Source organism: Rhinolophus sinicus, chromosome 1 (assembly GCF_057876585.1).
Source record: "Rhinolophus sinicus isolate RSI-liver-muscle chromosome 1, RSI-T2T, whole genome shotgun sequence".
Classification (NCBI taxonomy): Eukaryota; Metazoa; Chordata; class Mammalia; order Chiroptera; family Rhinolophidae; genus Rhinolophus; species Rhinolophus sinicus.
In genome coordinates, this window is record NC_142501.1 from 165,209,340 (window position 1) to 165,234,654 (window position 25,315).

The following is a 25,315-nucleotide window of genomic DNA, read 5'->3' on the forward strand; positions in this document are numbered from 1 at the left end:
ACAATTGTCATTTGTTCAACCTAGTATATAAACACTTAGGATTTGCCACTTCTTTGGGTTTTCACTTTCTTATGGGGCCCCTCTCTCACACACATGTAAATATCTGAAGGCTTTTCTCCTGTTAATCTGCCTTATGTCAATTTAACTCTCAGGCCCAGCCAGAAACTTTAGTAGGAGGATAGATGCAAAGTTCTGACCCCCTTCATTTAGGAAAGCTCTGCATGTACTTTATTCTTGTATCTCCTACAGTATGCAATATCTGCCTTCTAATAGCAAGCAGACAGTTAATGTCTGATTAATATATTCATAAAAATCAATATAGGTAAAAAAAAAAAAAAACAGTACCAAATTTGGTTCTTTCTACTCAGTAATTTTGTATTATTATAGTCTTTGCATAAACTTATTAAATGTTTAATACATTCAAAACATTTGTTATGTCATGTATTATAGAAATACCGAGACATAAGAAAACAAAACTACTATCCTTAAGAAAGTTAACATGAACACAAGACTGGATACAACACACACAGGAAAGTGCCAAATGAAGTGCAGATAATACCACACATGGTATGGAACTTCACAGAAGGGCAAAACCACTGGGTTTCTCCAAGTTCTAGGGAAGTTTGGGAAAACTGAACTCACAAGAAAGACCTAAACTGAGTTTTACAAGATTATTGGACACAAATGTTCACTGCAGCATTATACATAGTAGCAAAGAGATAGAAGCAACCTAAAAGTGCACTGATAGAGGAATGGATAAAGAAAATGTGATAAAGAAAATTGTATGTATTCCATTGTGGATGGACTATATTATGGACATTATGCTAAGTGAAATAAGGCAATCACAAAAAGATAAATACTCTATGATTCCATCTATGAGTTACCTTAAATAGTCAAAGTCATTGAAACAGAAGGCAGAATGTGATTACCAGGGACTAGGGGAGGGGAAATAGGCAGTTTTTCAATAGATATTGAGTTTCAGTTTTACAAGATTTAAAAGTTTGGGATTTGTTGTACAACAATACGCATATAGTTAACATACTGTACACTTAAAAATGGTTAAGATGGTAAATTTCATGCTACATGTTTTTACCATAAAAAAAGCAAAGAAATTGGCAATTTAAAAAAAACTAGAAGGGAAGAAAAGAAGGAAGGACACAACCATCTCCAAAAAAGAAAAGGAACAAAGGAAGGAGAAACGGAGAAAGAAGATGAGTTTAACAAGATTGGGAGGATAGTGGGGGGGATAAGGGGGTAAAGGTTGCACAATGTGAAAGTACTTAATGCCACTGAATTGTATGTTTTAAAATGGTCAAAACAGGAAATTTTATGTTATGTATATTTTGCGACAATTAAAAAGAAAAAAGGGAGTACGTCCTACTTTTCTTGAGAAACCATTTTAAATGACGAACAAGCCACAGACACATCTCAAACTCAATCTTCTTCCATCAGAGTGATCCTATAATAACACTTTCCTGTGGTAAATCCTTTGCAATTATGGACCACAAAAACAATGCACCTACTGAAAAGGAAGCACCAACAGGCCTTCGGATCCATTTCGGTGGCTTCTTGAGAGGCAACACTATACTATGCTGAGCAGTCTGCTGAGGAATTTGTAATGGAGGAAGGGGCTGTCCTGTGCCAAAAGGATCAAGATTCCCAAAAGATGATGAAAGCTAAAAAATAAATAAATAAATAACGTGAGGATTTCTAACTTATACCAGACTATATACTACATGTGTTCAAGTCAAATCCAATAAATTTTTTATCACAATTATCCAATTAATCACAGTATTATTGATTAGTAACATTACTTTCAAAATAATTACACAGTAAGGTGTTTTTTCAGTTGTTATAATTAAAAACTAACATTTGCTATTACCTTGTCAACTTGTTTCTGCCTTAAACCATCTGCATTCCCTCCCATGATAGAATAAACACTGATACGCCCATCAAAGGAAGCAGCTGACAGGACAGCAGGATTTCTGGGACACCACTGAATATCAAAGCACCACTGTGTGTTGGTGGGAAGTTCATATAACACCTAAGACAAAAACAAACAAAAAGTCAGAAAATGATATAGCCACTTTATAGCCAAAACACCTGAATTAGTATGACCAACAAGTCACAGTTTAATTAACCATTATTAAAAAGTGTCTTTAACCAGGAAAAACAATTATAAAATTTTTTTGCAAGTACAAGAAAAGTCCATTATGATGGTCTATTATGACTAAAAAAAATGCTACTCAAAATTTCAATCAGATTTGGAATAAGCACATCTTAAAAACTGAGGATTTTCTGTTTTTATTGAAATGGTATTAATGGACACAGCTGAAAGACTAGAATGTGCTATTAGAGTTAATTTATTAAACTCTAATAAAAGACCAATAGTGTCTTGTCCAACTGTTTTTGCTTCCCAAAATCCAAACACCTATATTTAGATTATTTGAAGACCAAACTTAAAAACATAATCTTGAGAAGGAAAAATTCACGGAGAACTCTGGCTTTTAGTCAAGCAAGAAAACAGGTACACATCATTCTTATTACTGTAGAACTGAAACAGAATTTGGCAAAACAGTTTTCTTTAGAAGGAAAATATGAAAAAGCTATAAAAAATGGCTGATATAAAACCTTTACAAGGTAATAATTATTGCTAATTCAAAGTTAGTGTGATGGTAACTGATGCTCATAGGAGCATAGGTTTTGTGGCTTTAAGAAATAAGTCAAATTATGTTGGGGAATCACTCTATAAATTATACAAATGTCTAATCACTATGCTGTACACCTGAAACTTAAATAAAATAATATTAAATGTCAACTGTAATTGAAAAATTAAAAATGGTTAAAAATAAATCAAATAAAATTGTGGTAATGGCTGCATATATCTATGAATATACTAAAAATCATTGAATTGTACATGTTAGATAGTTAAATTGTAGTATATGAATCATCCCTCAATAAAGCTATTTAAAAACAAGAAATAAGCCAAATTAGCTTAACTTTGGTTTCATGTGACATTTAAAATAATGTTTCATTTCATGAGAAAATAGAATTGAATGAAAAGTTATTTAGCCTGCTTGTCTTTGATGCTTGATTGGTACGATTCAAAGCTTCATAATATCTGAATCATTTGTGTATTCCTAATTTGCATTTGAATAAAAAATGTAGTAAGTTTTTAGTTGCAGCAGGCACTAAAAGTTTGCTACTTCAAAGTCCAAGCACACAAAACTAATCATATGCAAAAATTTTTTCTATCCAATTACATAACTGAGAAAATTAGAACAGTAATTTCCATGAATTTTGAACCACCTGGGAAGGCACAGAATAAACCACAAGATTTTTATTATTTGGTCTAAAAATCACATAAGGCAAAAATTATTATTGTATTTTTTGCCTCGTCTCCCCTAACTTTAATGTTTCTACATTCTTATAGACATCACTGCATCTGAAGACTTTAAACCACAAATTAAATAACAAAAGTGCTTGTTTTTATTTTAATATTATAAATTAAAACCTACTGAAGATAACTCTTACTTTTACTAGCATTCCATCATTGTAACTAGCAAAGCATTTGCAATAATCTGTCTTAATTTAGAAAAGGTAAAAGTTTAAAAGCTATAATTAAAATCTGTGGTCTCTTGCCCAACACTGAAAGAGAGAAAAACCATTTCAACTATTAAGAATAATAGAAGCAGTATTTAAAAGAAAATTTTTGTCTACAAATCAAAGCAAATAAAATTATGCTTATATAACATTTATATGTAGTAACATAAAATTTCCTACATTCAAATTTGTGTGTGTAGAACATATAAATATATTGTAAAGTATTATATTCTTGCTGTATAGTTCAGAAGAGAGATTAAAAACCTGTATTTACTGATTACCAAAAGTAAAAAAGGATTTTCAGGAATGGTAAAGCTGGAAAAAGATCCAAATCCTGAATACTCCTATTTTGAAGGCACTGATTTCCAGAAACCACGTTAAATAAATCAAACCAACTACAGAGGGTGCCAAAAAATGTATACACTTTTAAGAAAGGAAAACTGTATTAAAATTGTAATACTCAATATATACCAATAACAAAAGATGAATACAAGTTACATTTGACTTCTGCAATTACAAGAGGTGCTCAAAGTGGTTACCATCAGCATAATTTTAATACAGTTTCTTCCTTTCTTAAAATGTGAATACATTTTTTTGGCACCCTCTGTATTTCTGAGTCCTGGTAAACACCTTTTATTAGAAATAAAATATGGGCGATGATTACTAGTTTCAAATATACTATTTCAAAAGTTGATTTTCCTGGATGAAACAGCTTAGCTTAGATAACGTTCCTGATAAAAGTCTTTGCTAGATTAACATTTCACACATACCTCCATCTACTTTCATATGTCCTTAATTGTAATAATGCACTAAAGAATCCATATGGAATATTTCTTATTCTGCTAGAGATAAAATATTATGAGAGCTGTAAGTTTGAGAAACATTTCCATCTCATACCTCTGCTGTGTTTGGGTTGGAGCAGAGAATCTTAGCATCTTTTCCACAGCTCAGCAACAATTCAGGATCTGCCATGCTCCAAGCAATTGCCAAAATCCCCCTTATAAAAAACACAGAGATGAAGAAATTTTTAATCCTGAAAAAACCAAATGTCCAATTATTTCTGTCTAAGCTTTAAAGACACACACTGCTAACAGAAGTATAATTTCATATAATCGTTCTGGAAAGCAATTTAGTAATGTGTATGCTCTTTGATCATTACAAAGCTACTCAGTATAATATGCAGTGTATGATCACAAACACTAAAAACAAATGGCCAACAACATGGACTATGTAATAATAAATTACAGATCATCTTTTAATGAGAAAATATATAGTTTAAAATTATGTTGCCAACAAACAAGAAAAACAAACAAAATCACACACACAGACAACAGGATGGTGGTTACCAGAGGGAAGGGGATGCGGGGAGAATGACGAGGGCAAAAGGGACCAAATACATGTGAGGGAAGGAGACTAGACTTGGGAGGTGAGCACACAATGCAATATACAGGATGTGTTACCAAACTGTACACTTGAAACTTAATGTATTAACCAATATTATACCAATAAACTTAATTTAATTTAAAAAACATGTTGTAGAAATCTATTTCTCATTATATGGTGTTCACAATTGAGGAAAAAAGGTCAACTATGCACATAAATTTGTATAAAAATATATAATTACACTAAATGTTTGCATACATGGAGCTATGTATATATAAATTAAGACATGCACAATAAAATGTTTTACTGATGGATGAGTAGGAAGCGTAACTATATCATATTTTCCACTTTTTATTTACATTTTCCAGCTTTTGTTATCAGAGAAGTTCTCCTAGCATATAAAGTATTTTTAATTAAAAGAAAAAATTTAAAATGTATCATAAAGAAGTATTGCAGATATAAATAGCAAAGATCTGATTTTATAGCTTTTTTTTGTGTTTTAATAACTTTTGATTTTCTTATCCTAAGTATAATTTAAATAACATTTTTCGTAAATCTGAAAATTCACATTAGGATAAAGAAAAAAAAAATCGCCTGTATCCTACCACCCAGAAAAAACACACGCTATTAATAGTTTGTCTTTTCTATATTCATGCCTTTGTTGTTTAGAGATGGAAGAAGGCAAGTTAACACTACCATATCATGAAGAAAAATACTAGAAACTAGAATTTAAATACCAGCTACTAGAAAATACTAGAAATTCTACTGGGAAATATTAAAAATACTACTAGAAAATAACAGATACTAGAAGAATACTAGAAACTGGAATTATGTTTGCCTATTTCTTAAAACAAAAACAAATGAATATCCCTCAATTCTTCTGAAAACATTACAGTAGTTCTAAGATACAGTTTTTTTAATTTCCAAAATAAATATAAACCTCGTTATCAATGTGTATATTTAACGGTGTTTTTCTTTCTCCCAAAAGCTGGTTTTAATTTGGTATTTCTTACAATCTCAGTCATCTCAGAATCAGGAAATTGTGGTGGTATAGGAAAAGGACCCAAATTGTTTAAGAATGACTTCTGTTTCCAACAGTTTATTTTTAAAAGGATAAAATCTTTATAAAAATTGTAAGGACAGTATGATGTAAACCCTTATACCACCCACCTAGATTCACCTATTTGGCCACATTTACTCCCCCCACCCCACAGAAGTACTGACCATTTGAAAGTTAATTGCCCATATCATGACACATTATCCTTACACACATCTCAGGGGATGAGAATGTTCTCCTATATGACCACAATACAATTACATACTGAAAATACTTTTTATATGCAATACTTTAAGATACATAGTCCACATTCAAATTTCCTCCAACTGCAACAATAATGTACTTTATAACTGCCTCTTCCCTTTAGAATCCAATCATGCATATCATGAATTTCAAAGCATGTCAAGAATGCCTTTTAAAGAAATCCGTATCATATTTAATATTACATTTTTAAAACCATTTAGGTTCTAAGTATTAAAAAAATAATCATGGAATTGTAGAACTGGAAGAGACCTTAAAGATTATATAATCCAACTCTTGTACTTATCAGAGGGAGAAAATTGAGAAATAGGTTGATTTGCTCCTGGCACCCAGTATGGCTTTCTGTCTTTCTAAGATACAACCATTCCTAAAAACTGGCAGTGGAATGTAGTGTTAAAAGCATGGACTCTGAAATCAGAAAGTCTGGATCAGCAGTTGACTAGTTATGTGACCCAGGCCAAGTTTAACCTTGCTGAGCTTCAATTTCCAATCTGTAAAAGGGGATAATAGTATCTACACCATAAGTTTGTTACAAGGATTAATCAAGCTAACATTTAAAGTGTGTGCACACTTTACAGGTTATATAAGAGTTAGTCATCCTCCCATTACAATGTAAGCTCCCCCAGGGCATGGATTTTTGTCTATTTTATAACTAAATCCTAGTATAGTACTTGGTACAGTGTAGTGTTCAATAAGTATGTGTTGAATGAATAAAATAAAACCTTATCTAACATGAGAAAAATATCAAAACTTCCCAGAATCATCACTTCTTTACTAAAACGCTGATGAAGCATAACATCTAAATAGGATTGCATTTTGACTGGACTCTTTTCTCCTTTATAAGAAGCTCAAGGAGAAGTCATAAACTGTAAAACATCTTACTGTACAAATCCATTACACAGGGGAAAAGGGATTTCAAGTTTTAGTTCTTATATTCCTAAACAGGAAAGAAGAAAAAAAGTCCAAAATACTATAGCATTAAGAGAGATTTGTTTCTTGTTTAAAATCAGTGAACACATATGCATAAACTCCCTGGGTATCAAAATAACAATGATGGGAAATTTGTTAAATTACCATTTAAATTTAATGCTACTAAAACTAACATGAGAAAATTCTCCTAACTTTTTACAGCATCCTCACATTTATTAAAATTGAAAGCAGAATGAACCATCTAATTTCTCAAAAATGTTTCCTTTTAAATTAAAAAAAAAACTTAGAAATAAAACAAACTTTTCAATTGTTGCTTGACATTGAATGTTATGGAAGCCTCTTCAAAAGTATGATGACCCTAATAAACAGCAAACTGTATAATGTCAAGAGTTGCCCTGAAGTGCTGTGATAAACTGAAATTTTGATCTATTAATTATGACTTGAAATAAGTAGTGGAAAATCCTCTACATATTTTCATGTTGTTATGCTATGATTTGGCTACCATTTTGGGGTATAGAAAATCAGACTACTGCTTTAAATAAAAACAAACCATTTACAGTAACTTTTACAAAACAGAGACAAAGTAGATTTCCTAACTTAATAAAAAGTATCTGATAATTCAAAGTAGTAAGTACATATGTTTTTAAAGATAAACTAAGTTCTTTGGAAGAGTAGCAGGATACCTGGCATGGTTTTCCAGGACACGGAGTGGAGAGGAGGCAAAGCGAAGATCCCACATCTGGACCACTGGTAACCTATCATCTTCAGATGCAAGGACCATCTGAGTAGCAACGTCAGGATGCCACGCCAACCCAGAGCAATGCATCTGCAGATAGTTAAGGCTCACATTTTATCAATCGTATTACTTTATGAAAAGCCAAAATGAATTTGAGGAATGGGCCTTTGTTGAAACAAACAGTAAAAAACATCAGTGCAGGCTTAATTTATTTTTAAAAAACCAAAAGCCTAAAACTATTAAATTTTATTAAACAGTCTTAAACAGTAGTTTTAAAAGTAAAAAGCTTAAATGTTTTTAATTCATCCAGCTATCTGATACATAAAACCATACTGGGCCAGAATAATTCTATACCAAAAATGTGCTTTCCTGCCAAAATTGTAACTCAGGGGGGAAGTTTTACATAAATTTAAAATTTAATACTTTGAGAAAAATGAAAATTAAGAGAAAAGATTTTAATAACAAAGAAAATCCGCACCTGTCTTCCAGTTTATCAGAAAAAATCAAGATAGAATGTCTAAAGCAACAACTACCATTTAAATTTTCACGTGGGGATAAATTAACATTATAAAGAATTACCTGGAAGTTCAGATCCCATTAAGTATTCCAGAAGATGACTGAAATGCTTATTATATGCTTTATTCCACTGAAACTTATTTTAAAATATGAATTCATTGAAAAACAATACCCTGAACAAATATTCTTCTAACTAGTTTTTTGTTTTTATTGTTGTTATTTAAAAATTATATATGTATTCTCTGATTTAGGCAAACTTGTTTTTGAAAATGTCAAACTATACAATGTAATTAAAAACAAACTAACAAATCAAGGCCTTAACTGTGTCTAAATTATCTTACAGCAAATGATGAAACAATATTATGGAATTCGTAAGGTCGAAATTTAGTGTCCACGGGCAACTGAGAGAAGAATATTACCTCACTTTAGCAGTACTGAATCAGAAGCGATGAAGCCAGCAGTTTGGAAACTACAAGTTCACAGTCATAAAATTACTAGCAGGAAAAATCTGTAGTCTAGAGAAAGCTAAAGATGAATTCAAAAGTTGCTGTAAATGCTTTGAAACAGCTAGCAAAGCAAAACAACCGGTATATCATGGAATAAGCTCCTTGACTAACCGATCCCTCTTCATTATCAGTACTATCCAATATGGTTTATTGGGAATTTTATTATTTTCCCCAAGGAAAAATCCTCTCATTCCAACATGATTGGTCCATGAAAAGACAGAATCTGACTTTGTGGAAATTTGATTTGCTGCCAACTCTGACAAATATAGGAATACCTACAGCAGAAATACAACACGTTCATTCGAAATCAAGCATATACTTACCCTGTTACTATGATCACTGACTTTGATTATAGGCTCATTTTTCCTAAGATCCCATACAGTGGCCCGGCCACTGGGACTGGCTGATGCTAAAATATGCTGAACTTGTCTGTTCCACGCAATGCAGCTGATATCCTCTGGGGGCTAAAAGGAATAAACTATTAAAAACCATGTCTCAATTATAATCAAAGTTAACTACAAAATCTGATCCTTCTTTTTTAGAAACAGATTACTTAAAAATCTGATCAATTCATTCTAGAAATTTGCTTCACATTCTCAACTTATACAGTACAGTTTAAAGCTTAGGTATATGCGTATGCCAATTCAAGCATTTTACCTTGTTTCATACTGTCTCATTCACCAGGCATTTATTAAGATCCTGTTATAAATCAAGCACTGTTTCTTTATTTTGCAAGTGCCATGAGGTAGATGACGTACCACAAAGTAGACGTGGGTCAATATGACAGACAACTAGGCAGAGCAAAACATTACAGCCTACACGATTAGAAAAATGTCTTTATAAACGGTAGACCATGTGCTATCATTATGCTACCTCGCAGATTGCCAAAATGTTAGGGCCCATTATAATGGCTACTCAAATTGAGTGGTCTAGGCAACATAAAGAAACTCAAAGAAGCCCCGAGAGGGCTGCTCTTTCTCAACTTATTGAAAATACATAGGAAAGGGCTTGAGTTATTTTTTTAACTAAGTTTTCTTTCTAGTCTATGATTTTTATTCTAAGATTGGATATTGTTAAAATACTGTATGATATAAAAAGTATACTATGTAAAATGCCATATCTAAGAAAATTATTAAGGATTTGTTTATTTTATTCACTGCTGTATGTCTACTGTACATCAAACAGTCTCTGGCAGATGGCACGCAATGAATAAATATTTGCTGATGGACTTACTGATACTTTGAAAAAACATATTTATTAATACTTTACTACACAGAAGGAAAATCAATGACTTCTAAGCATTGATTTTAAACAAATATATTTCGTGTGAGAAAAAAAACCCTGAAATAAGTAAATGTTGAAGAACTGATTTTGGTTCTTTTGATTATATCAAAATCAATGTAATTACCTGTGTTTTGGCTCCTGGTGTCATTGGAGTTGCAAAATTGTTTAGATCCCAAATGTAGATTTCAGATTCATTAGCACCAGAGGCTACCAGATTAGTCTGCAGTAAGAAACAATTAATAATTAAACAGCACTTATAAAAGATCCATCAGTTTTAGGGCATACAATTTTTCTATTTAATTAAAAAAGAAAACATGAATTCCTAAATACTATGCATAACAATCTAAAATTTAAGTAGCTTTTTAGAGAAACATTACAAAATTCCATTTAACTTAAAAAGATATTATGTGTACTGACATTTTAATACAAGACATTAAAAAAGTAATCACATAGATAAATTCTTAAATAATAAAGCAACGATATAGGGATTATCATTTATGGTTTTGCATCTCTGGAAGGGGATCTGATAGTGGGAGACAAAAACAGGTCACCAATTATTGCTTTCAGATAAATAACTGAATCCTAAAATAATGGCGTTTATCTCGGATTTTACTAGCCCTATCTTGGCCAGACCAAGACAGAGCTAGTAACATCTCCCATCTTAAACCCTTATGTAATTCTACTTCATTTACATTCAACCTTGTTTCAAGTGGCTATATTTCTAGGTTATCTCTATTGTACACCTTTAGTCAAAAAGACCCTAAAACTATGATATGAAGGACAGCAAGATGATGAGCTTTGTGCATTAACCTTCTTCATCCTTTATTGTTCACTCAAAAATTCTTCTTTGGGGGTGGGGGTTGGGAGATGAGGGTAAGGGGGATCAAATATATGGTGATGGAAGGAGAACTGACTCCGGGTGATGAACACACAATGGGATTTATAGATGATGTAATACAGAATTGTACACCTGAAATCTATGTAATTTTACTAACAATTGTCACCCCAATAAATTAAAAAAAAAAAAAAGAATTGTACACCTGAAATCTATGTAATTTTACTAACAATTGTCACCCCAATAAATTTAATAAAATAAAATAAAAAAATCTTCTTTGATCAACAGACATATAACAATGAAAATAGAGGAATTCTATGGTAATAGGCCCCAATAATCTATAATACGAGATACTAACCAAAAATTAGCAGCTATTTAATCCAATTAACAACAACAACAAAAACATCTTTCTAATCTAAAGAGGGGACGCCACTGTAGAAATGAAGAAGTTTGGGTTTTACATTTCTATACGCTAAGTATCTATTTATAATACAAAAAATAATGAATTTAAACTTTAAGATAATATTCATTGGGCCAGCCTGGTGGCTCAGGTGGTTGGAGTGCCATGCTCCTAATGCCGAGATCACTGGTTCTATTCCCACATGGGCCAGTGAGCTGCGCCCTCTACAGCTAAGATTGTGAGTAACAGCTCTCCCTGGAGCTGGGCTGCCGTGAGCAGCCAGAGGTCGGCATGAGTTGCTGTGGGCTGCCATGGGTTGCTGTGTGCTGACGTGGACTGCTGTATGCTGCCATGGGCTACCATGTGCTGCCAGGATCGGCCAGTGGCCAGCAGCCATCATGAGCAGCCGGCAGCCGGCGAGAGCTGCAGTGAGCTGCTGTGAGCAGCTGACCGACTGCCTCGGCTGGGGCAGCGCAAGGCTCATAATACCAGCATGGGCCAGGGAGCTGTGTCCTACATGACTAGACTGAGAAACAATGGCTTGAACTGGAGTTGGGGGGGGAGTAGAAGAAGGGGAAAAAAAAAAAGACAACATTCATTTATTAGTTGTTATACTCTAATATCCTATTAATGCAAGATCTTTATTAACCTACACATTTATAACTAATATTCAGTAATGTTTATGATGGCAACAGTAGACTCTTTAATTGTCTATTAATTAAATTCACACCATATTTGTGTATACTTCTAAATATTTGATAGAGTAATCTCCAACATAAAGACTAAATTTCTCAATTTCTAAATCAGTAGATTAACCCAGACACCACAGCACCAACCTAATGCTGAACTAGCAAAAAGTTTTAAAAGGCAAGGTTTCCAAACTTTGGAGGCCCTAATGTTTAAAAAAATGTCCAATCAGATGGTACGACACCTCCAAACTTCTCCGAATTAAACCCATCAGTCGAATCGGATCCCCTCCATAAAGTTAGTATTCCCTTCATGGAGTTAGTACCCTGAACCCAACTCTGAATCCTCCACTCTTCAAATAGCCTTACTCATCAACCTGCACCGGCACACATTTTTGGCTTTTGATTCCAAGACCGAGGCATAATAGATTCATATATTTATTTCAAGTAACAGCACATATCTCAAGAATTATGAATAAATATCAAAAGTCTAACCTGGAAAATGTTCACATCCAAGGCTCTCACTGGGCCAGTATGTTTGTCATTCTGGGCAATCACAACTTCCTTGTCTCCAGCTATAATTTTAGAAGGATCATAAAGAATAATATTTCCATTTTCACCACCAGCAATCAGAACTCCAGAGACATTTCCTTTGGAATCCATCTTATGAGGCCCCCAAATCAACTTGTGGTACCTTTAAGAGAAAATGAGTAAAATAACTCATTTTTGAAGTCAAATAAATGTAGAAAAGAATCTGAAATTATATATTTAATTCTTTATGTCTTCATAAATACTCCAGAAACACTGCTTCTCCTCTATTCCTGGTAACTATGCATGACTTGGTGAAATGGCATCTTAGTTTTAATTTATATTCATATGTGAATATTTGATTTTATAATCTTAAAGAGTAATAAAACTCTTTCGTAGAGGTAATATAGTATGAAAACGTATACTTAATTTGTGTGTCAAAAGATATGGGCTTACAAATGATTTTACCATTTAGAAACTATAAGACCCTGGGCAAGTTACTTAAGTTTTCCAAGTTGCTTTTGGTTCATCTGAAAAATAGAGCTAATCAACCATTTGCCTTGATTCTATTTGACCACAGAGGTACTCACCAACAAGTGATCTGTTAAACAGTAAGGTGTTAAGGGAATCATCTGAAATTTTTAAAGAAAAATAATGTATTCTGATAGTAGAAAAGTGACATCAAAGTTATGTCTATTATGACAAGTACCCTACTGGTGAAGAATAAAAGATTATGGTTTGGCATGGAGATAAAATATGATGGTGGCAGAGGGGTATACGATGAGACAACTGAGCTGGTGGTGAGAAGAAAAAGTGCTAGACAAAAAGCATTGGGGGCTCCCATCACAGTGGGAGGTCTCTGAAGAATATGAGAGGTCCCGTTAAGACTCCATGATTCTGTTAGCTAAGGTACAATCTCTTCACCAAAATCTGCCAAGCTATTGAGACAATAAAGCAATTTTTCTACTCAAATGAAAGTGTACTTTCTCTGCATTTTAACAAGGAGTAAGTACTTGGAAAGGTGATCCAAATACCTACTGTATCAGAAATCATGTGAATAAACTTCTCTGTGAACTACATTTTCACATATACTGGGGGTGCCAAAAAAGCCAAAAAAATGTATACAAGTAGACACTTTGGTCAATGTTGCTCAAGCAGTAAGTAGTTTGCCATAAACAGGAGTGTTTGGACGCTGATGGTAATCACTCCGAGCACCTCTTGTAATTGCAGAAGTCAAACGTGACTTGTATTCATTTTCTGTTACTGGTATATACTGAGTATTACAATTTTAATACAGTTTTCCTTTCTTAAAATGTGTATTCATTTTTTTGGTACCCTCGTAGATAAGTACAAGGAAAAAAATTAAAATAACCTATCATTCCAAAATAATCACTACTAACATCTTAATATTCACTGAACTACTTTTTTCTAGTTATACCTACCTTTTTGTAAACAGGTGAGATAAAGGAGATAAAAGAAAGCAATACTACTATGTCATATATCATAAGGAAAAAAACAGTAGAAACTAGATCCTTTCCTTCCTATCCTACACATCACAGTCAGCAATAAAAAAAAAAATCATTAGACACAGACTCTCCTTTACTTCCATAGAAATTCACTCATATATTTTTTTCACAAAATATTTCATATCATTGCTGGTATTCTTGCAGTTTCGAAAAATGGCATGTTTATAGACAAACTAGGCATCAATCACATCATATAATTAAATATCATTATGAGAATTTAAGTTTGAATCTCATACCTGTGAGAAGAAGAGAAGATGGCACAAGATTTCATATCCAAGGATGGATCAGATAGGTCTAATTCAAATATCTCCAGGGAAGCATTGGTACTAAATGTTGCATCCAATTGTTGAGCAGATGTTCCTATAGAAAATACATTTACAGTAACTATGCATGCAAAATAAAAGACTCAGAGAAAACCATACAAAACAGAAATTAAATGCAAGTTTTTCAGTATCTCACTCCTGAGTGCTACACTAGTGGCTGAAATCTCAGCACATATGCCTTTGGACAGATGCTTAAATTACTACGGCCATGAGATCCTAACATAGGGCTCAGAGATGATATTTGTTAAGAGTGTGTAGTACAGATAATTTTTTAAGCCTATAGATATTTTAAAAGCCATTTGTAAAGACAGTCCCATGATTTACTATATCTGCTTATAGTCACAAATTACATAAATTCCAACTCTTCCTATATAAAGATGTTAGCATCAAAACTGTTCATTCAAATTGATATTTATTAACTATTTTTTACATTACCTATTGTGCTTAATACTGGAGGAATAAAGATAAAATTTATGAAATGGGGAAGATACTATAAATATAATGTATCATGATTAATGCTATAATGTACAAGGTGCCACAGGAACACAGAGGAAGGTCACTGAACTCAGATGACAGGAAGGAGGGAGGTATCTCATTTGGGAAGGAGAGGCTGTCTAGAAATGAAGCTTAAACAGAATCTTAAAGAACAGGTATAAATAAAGTCAGATGTGGAAGACAAGAAATTTGGTGACTCATACTATTTTCTGTCTGTTGAACTTACCTGTAGCTAGGTAAATGGGATGATTCTGGGCAGGGCTCCATGCCTGCATGGCTGTACGATCTATTTCCTTTAACTTCATCCTGCTAAAGAGATAGAAATACACTGAACATGTAACATAAATATACTGGACAAACCACTATATCATTAGTAATGTTTGAATGCCAATAAATTAAATTAGGTATCACGTGCTGGGAATGTTCAATCTTAGAAAGAGAAACTTAGTAAATTATTTTGAGACAAATATAGGGCTATTTTAATTGTTTACAGATGATAGTCCTGAAAAATCAGTCTGGAAAAAAATCTGCTACACTATATCCTTCATCCTTCTCAGACAAGGATGGCTGGCGGTGTATGGGGGTAAGAGAAAGCACATAAGCAACAAGGTGCATTTTCCTGCAGCAGGATCACTCAATGATAAGAGTTTTTAAAATTAGTTTTAAATTACACAGACAACTAATAAGAACATAGTAAGCACACAGATTTTTAAATATAAAGCAGAATTTTTTAAAAACTGGTCACTTCGAGCTACAATCCCCCATACCACTAGTTTATATATTCTTTCTGTTAAAGTTACTTTGAGTAGAAAAATTCAGGAAGTACTGTGCTATAGCTTTTTAAAAAATCTTTGTTATTTTACATAAATGTATTCACATGGCACAATATTCCACTATAAGACATTCCATAATTTAATTACTTGGTCTGCTACTATGAAACATCTGAGTTGTTTAATCTTTTGCTACTTTTGCAAACAATGCTGAAATAAACGGCCATATGTACATATTCTTTAATTCAGGGGCAAGGACAGCTATAAATTTTACAGAGGCAAAAATGCTGGGTTAAAGGTCAAATGCAATTTTAACTTTGATGGATATTGCCACGTTGCCCTTCATGTCAACTGTACCTTTTCACATTTCCAAGAGCAATATATGAGTAGCTGCTGCCCTATAGCCTTACCAGAATAAGGGTTTTTTTGCTAAAACTTAAAGATATTTTACCAACATGATTGATAAGTGAAAAATGTTAGCTCTGTATAGTTATACTTTGCATTTCACATAATATAAATGTTGAGCATCTTTCGTATATGGTTTTGAATCTTCCATATTTCCTTCTGTCACCTTTTCTATTTTTGTCCACATCAATTGTCTATTTCTCTATTAGGTCATCAGACTATCTTTTAATTTTGCTTATATATATATTTGTACCTTTCACAAGATTTTTGTTTTTATAAAAAATAGATTTTATTTATTAGAATAGTTTTACGTTCACAGAACAACTGAGTGAAAAGTATATAAAATTCCCACATACTTCCCCTCCAAACACAGCCTCTCCTACCATCAAAATCCCGCACCACAGTGGTATATTTGTTACGACTGATGAATCAACACTGACACATCATTATCCTCCAAAATCCATATTTTACATTGGGGTTCACTCTGTGTTGTATATTCTATGGGTTTTGACAAATGTATAATGATGACACGTATCCACCAGAAGTTTCAGTATCATTCAGAAGTTTCCATCCTAAAAATTCTCTATGCTCCGCCTACTTATTCATTCCTCTCTTCCTCTGTCTTTTCTCCTTTCCTCCCGGCAACCACTGGTTTTTTACTGTCTCTATAGTTTTGCCTTTTCCAAAATGTCAGTTATAATCATACCATATGTAACCTTTCCAAATTGGCTTCTTTCACTTAGCAATAGGCATTTAAGATTCCTCCATGTCTTTTGTGATTTGATAGGTTCTTTCTTTTTAGCACTGAAAAATAATCCATTGTATGGATGTACCATAATTTTTATTTTTTTACAGTCAAAATTATCACTTTTTAATTTTTACTATCTAATCAAAATTTAGAAAACATTTTTAAAAATGTTTTCTAAATTTTGATTTGTTAGAAAGGCCTTCTGCATGCCAAGATTATGAAGAAATTCACCTATATTTTTCTTCTAACAAATTCATTTATGGCTTACTCCTTTTTTTATATTTAAAATGAAAAATGTGGGTAACACTTTAATGGTATGTTAATTAGTTCCAAATTACAATGAAAATCCTATAGCAGTGAAATATGACATCTATATGAATTTGAAATAAATTTATTATGATCAGTATTATCACAATGAATACTAAATGAATTATTAATGAAGGACCAAAAGTATTACCAGGAATATAATAAAACATCAAGAAAAAGCTGGAAGTTTTCAGCCACTTCATCATCAACTAGAAATAAGCACAATAACCCTGGATAACACTGTATTATGTGTATCATTAGTAGCCAGAAATTAAGTGACAATAAATAGAAATTAGAAAAAAATGTGTTGTTAAATATCTTTCCAGTAACATGCAAAACTATGTTTTACACATCAACATAACATACTGTGCTTACTCTGACCTATATGTATTAGCTACTGAATAAATACTAGAGTAAAAACTATGGCTTATTCTTTACATTTAAATTTTGACTTACATGGACTATATCCTGGTATACAATGTATATTCAAAGTGTTTTTTTCCCTTATTGCTCCAAAGCCATTTATTGAAAAGTTTTTTTCCTACTAATTTCAGATATCACATTTATCGTGTACTAAATTCCTGTATTTAGGTTTAATTCTAGATTTACTATTTAGGTTTATATTCCTGTAGATATTGGATGTAGCTTACGGTTTACATTCCTATATATACTTAGGTTTATTTCTGGATTTCCATTCCTTTATGTCCATTTGTTTACTTGCATGCTAAGCACTCCACTGTTTTAAATACTGAGACTTTATATGAGTATGATTCCAATAACCTCTATCTACTGCTTTAACCCTTACCTTGTTTTCCGTCTTACTACTGTGTATTTTACTACGTAAACTTTAGAATAGTTTTTATCAATTGCAGAAAAAAGGCAATGTATTTTTATTGAATCTGCATCAAATGTATCAATGTATTTTTATTGAATCTGCATACGGAGAATTAACACAATGTTGAATCTTCCTATTGAGAACATGGTGTCTTTTGTCTTTTTCTATCTTTCAGTATTTAAAAAAAATTTTTGACATAGTGGGCTTGCGTATTCCTAAATATCTTGTCTTTTGGATTGTTCGTAAATGTGGCTTTTTTTCCTTCTCATATATTGCCTATCTTCTTGTTATTGTTGTAGGAAGGCAAATGATTTCTTAATATTAATTTTGTATTCTGTTCTCTTATTGAATTCTCTTTTTGGAGTAGTTTTTCAGTAGAATCTGTTGGGTTTTCCATATATACACCCATATCATGTGTCTATAGTAACAGTTACCTCACCTCTTTGTTTCAAAGTGTTATACCTCTAAATTTCTTTTTCTTGCCTGAGTTGGCTAGTATTTGTAATACCATATTAAAAAGTAGTGATAGCAATGATGTCTTGTCTTGTTTCTTTCTTTAGTGAAAAAGAATACTGTATCACCACTGAGCATGATTTGGGGATTTGAGATATACATACATACATATAAATATGTGTATACAATGTGAAGAAATAGCCATTGATTACTGTTTTATTGACTGCTATTTATAAAGATTGCGTGTTGAATTCTGTCAAGTGCTTTTCATTAGGTAATTGGAGATGATCATATGATTTTTCACCTTAGGCCTATCAATAAAAACAAATTATACTAATTATGAACCATCTTCCCATATTCTGAATAAACCTCTCTTGATCATGGTATATTATTATAATGGGCTGCTAGATTCTATTTATTTAAGAGTTTTGCTTCTACGGTCATACTGAAATTTATTCTTTTGTGTGCTTTTTTTCTATTAGTTTCAGGTGCACAAAACAACACAGTAATTAGACACTCACACCCCTCAAAAAGTGATAACCCCAACAAGTCTACTACCCATCTGACACTGGACATAGCTATCCACGGTCAAGGGATGTAAAGTACAGCATAGGGAATGTAGTCAATGATATTGTAATATATATATATAGTTTTTTAAAATTATAGTTGACATTTATATTACTTTATATTAGTTTCAGATGTACAGCATAGTAGTTAGGCATTTATATAATTTATGAAGTAATCCATATCAGAAGTAATCCATCTGATAAGTTTAGTACCCATCTGACACTATAGTTTTTACAATATTGACTATATTCCCCATACTGTATGTACTTCCCATTCCCATTACTATTTTGTATTACCAATTTGTACTTCCTAATCCTTTCACCTTCCTCACCCAGCCCTCCAACCCCACTCCCATCCAGCAACCATCAGTTTGTTCTCTGTATCTATGAGTCTGTTTTTGTTTGTTCATTTATTCTGTTATTTAGATTCCACATATAAGTAAGATCTTATGGTTGTCTTTCTCACTCTGACTTATTTCACTTAGCATAATACCCTCTAGGTCCATCCATGTTGTTGCAAATGGTAAGATTACATTCCTTTTTTGGCACAGGAATATTCTATTGTATAAATGTACCACAATTTCTTTATCCAAGTGTCTATTGATGGGCATTTCAATTGTTTCCGTATCTTCGCTATTGTGACTAATGCTGCAGTAAACATAGAGGTGCACGTATCTTTTCAAATTAGTGTTTTTGGATTTCTTTGGATAAATACCCAGGAGTGGAATTGCTGGGTCATAAGATAGCTCTATTTTTAATTTTTTGAGGAACCTCCATACTGTTTTCCACAGTGGCCGCACCAATTTGCATTCCCACCAACAGTTCAGGAGGGTTCCCTCTTCTCCACATCCTCACCAACATTTGTTGTTTGTTCATTTCTTGATGATAGCCATTCTGAAGGTGTGAGGTGATATCTCATTGTGGTTTTAATTTGCATTTCTCTGATGATTAGTGACATTGACCATCTTTTCATATGTCTGTTGGCCATCTTTATGTCCTCTTTGGAGAAATGTCTATTCAGGTCGTCTGCCCATTTTTCAATTGAATGGTTTGTTTTTTTGGTGTTGACTTATATGAGTTTTTTTATATCTTTTGTGTTTTCTTCTTTTGTGCGTCAGATTTTGATATCAATGTTTTACTTGTTTCACAAAAAGTGTGGGAGTTTTCCTTGTTTTTCTATGTTCTTATACTTTTGGGGGTCCTTAAGTAATTTTCCCCGTTTCTTCTATGGAAATTGATCTATTTGAATTTTCTTTATTCAAGGTAATTTTTGGTAAGTTATAATTTCCTAGTGTTTTCATTACTATGGTCATCTATACATTATACAATCTCCATTTGTATTCTCCATTGATTCAAGAATTGTTGAATTTAATATCCAAGTGGAGGAGCCTTTATTTTTACTGCATTGTGATTTTCCTATACTATTTCTCCTTTATGAAATTTATTTAAGTTTTTTTTGAGGCATATATACATAGGTGTTTCTGTGAATGTTCCATGAGACTTAAACAAAGAGGTACTCTGTTTTCAGGGTTGAGTTCAATATACATTAAGCAAATCTATTCTGTTACCTATTTTAGTAGGTCTTCCATATCCCTGTTTTTTTTTTCCCATTTGATCTGTTTTGACCAGGAACAGGAAGTTATAAGTCTACCACTAATGTATATGTGTTTATTTCTCCTGGTATCACCTGAAACTTGCTTTATGAAAGTTACTTTGTTATTTAATACATAATTATTTGGTAGACAGATATTCATAATATTAAATGTTCACTGTAAAATACACCTTTTAGCTTTACGAAAAATTTTTCTTAGTCTTAAATAATGCCTTTGGGCCTGAATTCTCCTTTGTCTCATAGAACGATCAACAGCCTATCATGTTTCCCCAAAAATAAGACCTAGTTGGCAAATCAGGTCTAATGCATCTTTTGGAGCAAAAAATATAAGACCTGGTCTTATTTTACAGTAAGACCCGGTATAATAATAATATAATACAGTATAATATAATAAGACTGGGTCTTATATTAATTTTTGCTCCAAAAAACGCATTAGAGCCGATTGTCCAGCTAGCTATTATTTTTGGGGAAACACGGTAGTTTTCTTTTTATTTGTTTTTATGTGTATACTTTTGCCCTTTTCAACTTTTGAACTATTTAGTTTTCACAGGCTACCTTGAATACAGCAAACAAAAATCAGACTTTGCTTGGTAATCCAATATGAAAATCTTTTCAATAGACTCACTAATACGGTCATTTAAAATTTATCGATATGAAAAGAGAAAACAAACAAAAATAAAATAAAATTTACTGATATGACAAATAGTTGCTGTTAGTTTACCTTACTTTGCTGTTTGGTTTTATAATTAAAAAATATTTTCACTGTTGTCTATTTTCTGTTTGTGTCTTTATAGTTTTTCTGATAATTAGGATAATTTGTATTTTTTTCTAATATGTGTTTCTGCTTGTATCTTTATGACCATAATTTTAAATAATTTGTTTAATACCATTAACTTTCTATTTCTTTACACAGTTAAGTATGAGCACTAAAGAAATTAGGTTGTAGAATGTTACTGCTCCTCTTGCACTAGTTATAGTCACAGGAATTATCTTTCTCAGTGTTTACCTTTGTACTGTTAAGTATGCCTATACTTCTACTAACTGATTTGTCAGCTTTAAATGATGTCCTTTGACTTCCAGCCATTATAGATGAGGCAATCCACAAACTCATTCTACCTCCAATTTTCTTCCTACTTCCCAGTTTTCTTAATTTTTTAAAGTTTTAAAACTAATTCCTACATTGTCATACTTTTAACATGTACATTTTATTCTTCTTTATTCCCACTTTTTAGTCTCAGGTCTATAGTTAAATATAATCGACAGTACTTTTGCCAGTTTTCTTACTTATCTCTAAAGGATAAAGTTCATCTTCTATTAGTTTCCTTAAGAGAACCTTAGAGTAACAATATACCCTGAGACACACAGGTTCAAAATGTTTATACTTAAAGAACATTTTACTGAAGATAAAATTAAGGCGCAGAAAGATTAAATAATTTGTACATACTAGCAAGAGGCAGAGCCAAGATTTGAACTCAGAAGTTTAGCTCCAGAGTCCAAACTTTTGTTATTTCAACAAGTTCAGATATTCAATTTTAATCATAGAAGAAATACTAACATTTAGAAGAAATAATTAATGACAAAGCAACTGTGATTCATTATAAGATTAAGAGAATAAGAAATATGTTTTAGAAACTATGCTAGGTTAAGCAAAAGTGGATTAGGAGATTGAATGACTGATGTGATTAAAAGCAGGGCCTCTAAATTCAATACTTGATTTGAATATCGGCTGTTACTTATGATAATTTGGACACATTATTTAACCTATCTGAGCCCCCGTTTCTATATTTGTAAAATGGGGATAAGTGTGACTACCTCATGGGATACTGTGAGGTTTAAATGAGATAATGTATTTTATAGGGGGCCAAACAGTACCCAGCACATAGGTTAGTAAGTGTTTTAATATGCTAACTACTTTTTAAAATTATTACTATCATGAGATTAATCAAGAAAACTACACATCTAGTTTCCTAAGATTATTCTGAAAAAAAAAAAAATATATTCCCCACTGTCTAAGAAGTGAAAAAGAAGCCTATTTTCTTTATATAAAATGCCCTTTTCTTCCTCTCAGCCAATTATCAAGTTCAAGTCCCAGCTCCTTCATGAAAACTGCCCTAATGATCCAATCCACACTGACTTATAATAAATAAACTCTTAACCGTTTCTATCTGTCTGCACCACACTTTACATATTTTATAATAAAGTCTTATTTAATCTTAACAAAACTTTATAACATTCTATAGTACAAATTGTTTACATATTTTCCCACTGCCTTTTTACCAATAGTTTTATATGTCATCTTGTCTCACAAACTAGACAAATAATGTCTTTTTTCAATCAAGTTTTTAAACTTTTACTCTTTTCAGACACACAATTGCTTAGCACAGGGTGAGGTACACAAAAATTTTGTTTGATTGATTCTGAATATTTATATTTAGGGGAATTCAAATTGATGAGCTAGAAAGGCCATTTTCAGGTAAACATTTAATTTTTAAATTCTTAACTGTTTAAAAGATCTTATTTAAAAAATAGGGGAGGGGTGGCCAGTTAGCTCAGTTGGTTAGAGCGTGGTGCTAATAACAGCAAGGTTGCAGGTTCGATCCCCTCATGGGCCACTGTAAGCTGTACCCTCCTTAAAAAAAAAAAAAAAAAAAAAAAAAAAAAAAAAGAGTGAAAGTACTTTTGGGAGAAAAAAGGTTTTATAAAATGCTTTAAGAATAATTTCTAAAAGTGAAAACAAAGTAGCTATTTATATATATATATATATATATATATATATATATATATATATAGATACACATACATATATATGTGTATCTATATATATATTTAAACCAAACTGAATAGAATTACAGTATCTCTAAGAGCAAAGGTACAAGGGCTACCTAATTCATGAATATTTAGTTAATGTGTAACATTTACTGAAAGAGAAAGAGATAAACTCACAAGAACATAAAATAGTTAAGTGGGAATTCAAAGCATTTATAAAAGTCTATTTTTTGTCTTAGTACTTCCCCCAGAAGCAGTTCCATTTATTAACCTGAACTGAACACAAGGCTTCAATATAATCCGTTAAGGGGGATAAAAAAACACTATACTACAACAATGGCCTGTAACTACATTACGTGGTCTGAATCTAATTAAACAAGAGAACCATAATCTACCTACTGTAATCATTCTCAAAATTACTAAGAATGCTTTAGAAATACAGCTTCATCTGGAAGCATATGTATTTCCTTCTGTTAGAAATGGTAGTTCATTAGCTGTAATTAATATTCTTGAAAATATAAAGGCTTAGATTAAAACATGTGTACTTCCCAAGTGAGACTTGCTTTAAAGGCTTTGTGTGATTTTTTTTCAGTATTATATGTGATTAGAAATCACACTATGCAGACTTGTTTCATTTAAGGCTATTTTACACAGAACCTAATCATTCTGAAAATATGAAAAGAAAGTTGTACGGACAGTGGTTTGTTCACATATGCCATCTGCAAGATAATATCTAGCACAGTGGTTAAGAGTCTAGAGCCAATAGCCTCAGTTTAAATCCCAGCTCCCCCATGTCCTACCTGTGACTTAGGCATGTAACTTTACCAATGTGTGTCTTGACTCCCACTTGGTAAATTAAATATAATAAAAGCATGGATACCATAGGGTTGTTGAGAAAATTAAATGAGGCATTAATATTATACAGAGTGCTGAGAATAGTACCTGGCAGGTAGTAAATCAATGTTCATAAATGTGAGCTATTACAAAAGTAACAATTTAAAATGTTTATCCCAGTGAAGCCTCAAGAATACATCTAACTGAAGAAAATTTATGTTCCAGACTAGAACTCTTATTTTTTCCAACTTTTTTCTCCACAACAACCGCGTGTAGTTAAGTGGAAACTTTTTTCTTTCTGCTCACTTTTTAAATAATTTTGTGAAACAATACTAAAACCCAGCAGTACTCTAAACAAATGCAAACCTTACAACGCTACATATAGAGCTGACCCATACCTCAGAAAGTAAAAAGTGAAGGCGATAACAGAATTGGAAACTTTGACTCCTGAACCAGGAATACAATATAAAGGCAGCTAGCACTGCCTTTAGTAAAAAAAAAAAAAAAAATCCATCTTGTGTGTACCAAGTATCTCATAATAGATGGGCACATTTGTTCTACAGGATTTATTTAGTGTCATCAATGTTCTAGGCTCATCTCACTAAACCAAAACCAAATCAAAGAAGCAACTGTACACTGGTTACTGGGCTAAATGGTGTCATACTTATCTGGAACCTAATAAATAAAACTTTCTGAGCTGAAATTAACCTAAGAATGACAACATTTCTAAAAACAATGTAAAAATAAATTTAATGGCATCACCTTATAAGAGTTTTTAACTTAGGGTTGGTAAACCTCATAAATTATATAGAAAACCCTATATATGCATTTTTCTAGGAAGATGATCCAGTGCTTTCATCAGATCTTCAAAAAGGAGTGGAAACCCAAAAGGTTAAGAATCAATGCTCTTTACAGCTTACAAATTCCTTTCTATTTTTAGGTTATTAGTTT

At 32.3% G+C, this 25,315-nt stretch overlaps 1 protein-coding gene across 20 annotated transcripts in view; it reads right to left on the reverse strand.

The window, feature by feature from the left end:
* SEC31A (SEC31 homolog A, COPII component) overlaps positions 1-25,315 on the reverse strand; it is a 63,945-nt gene that overhangs the window by 37,497 nt on the left and 1,133 nt on the right. For 16 of the 20 annotated variants that reach the window (XM_074324226.2, XM_074324210.2, XM_074324197.2 and 13 more), the window contains exons 2-10: positions 15,296-15,378; positions 14,488-14,611; positions 12,693-12,891; positions 10,401-10,496; positions 9,316-9,456; positions 7,918-8,060; positions 4,501-4,600; positions 1,883-2,044; positions 1,524-1,676 (exon numbers count right to left, since the gene is read on the reverse strand). In XM_074324226.2, coding sequence (XP_074180327.1) covers positions 1,524-1,676; positions 1,883-2,044; positions 4,501-4,600; positions 7,918-8,060; positions 9,316-9,456; positions 10,401-10,496; positions 12,693-12,891; positions 14,488-14,611; positions 15,296-15,374 — 1,197 coding nt within the window. In that variant the 5' untranslated portion in view covers positions 15,375-15,378. The remainder of the gene's footprint in view (positions 1-1,523; positions 1,677-1,882; positions 2,045-4,500; positions 4,601-7,917; positions 8,061-9,315; positions 9,457-10,400; positions 10,497-12,692; positions 12,892-14,487; positions 14,612-15,295; positions 15,379-25,315) is intronic. The other 4 variants (XM_074324173.2, XM_019731335.3, XM_074324213.2 and 1 more) reach the window with 1 other exon arrangement.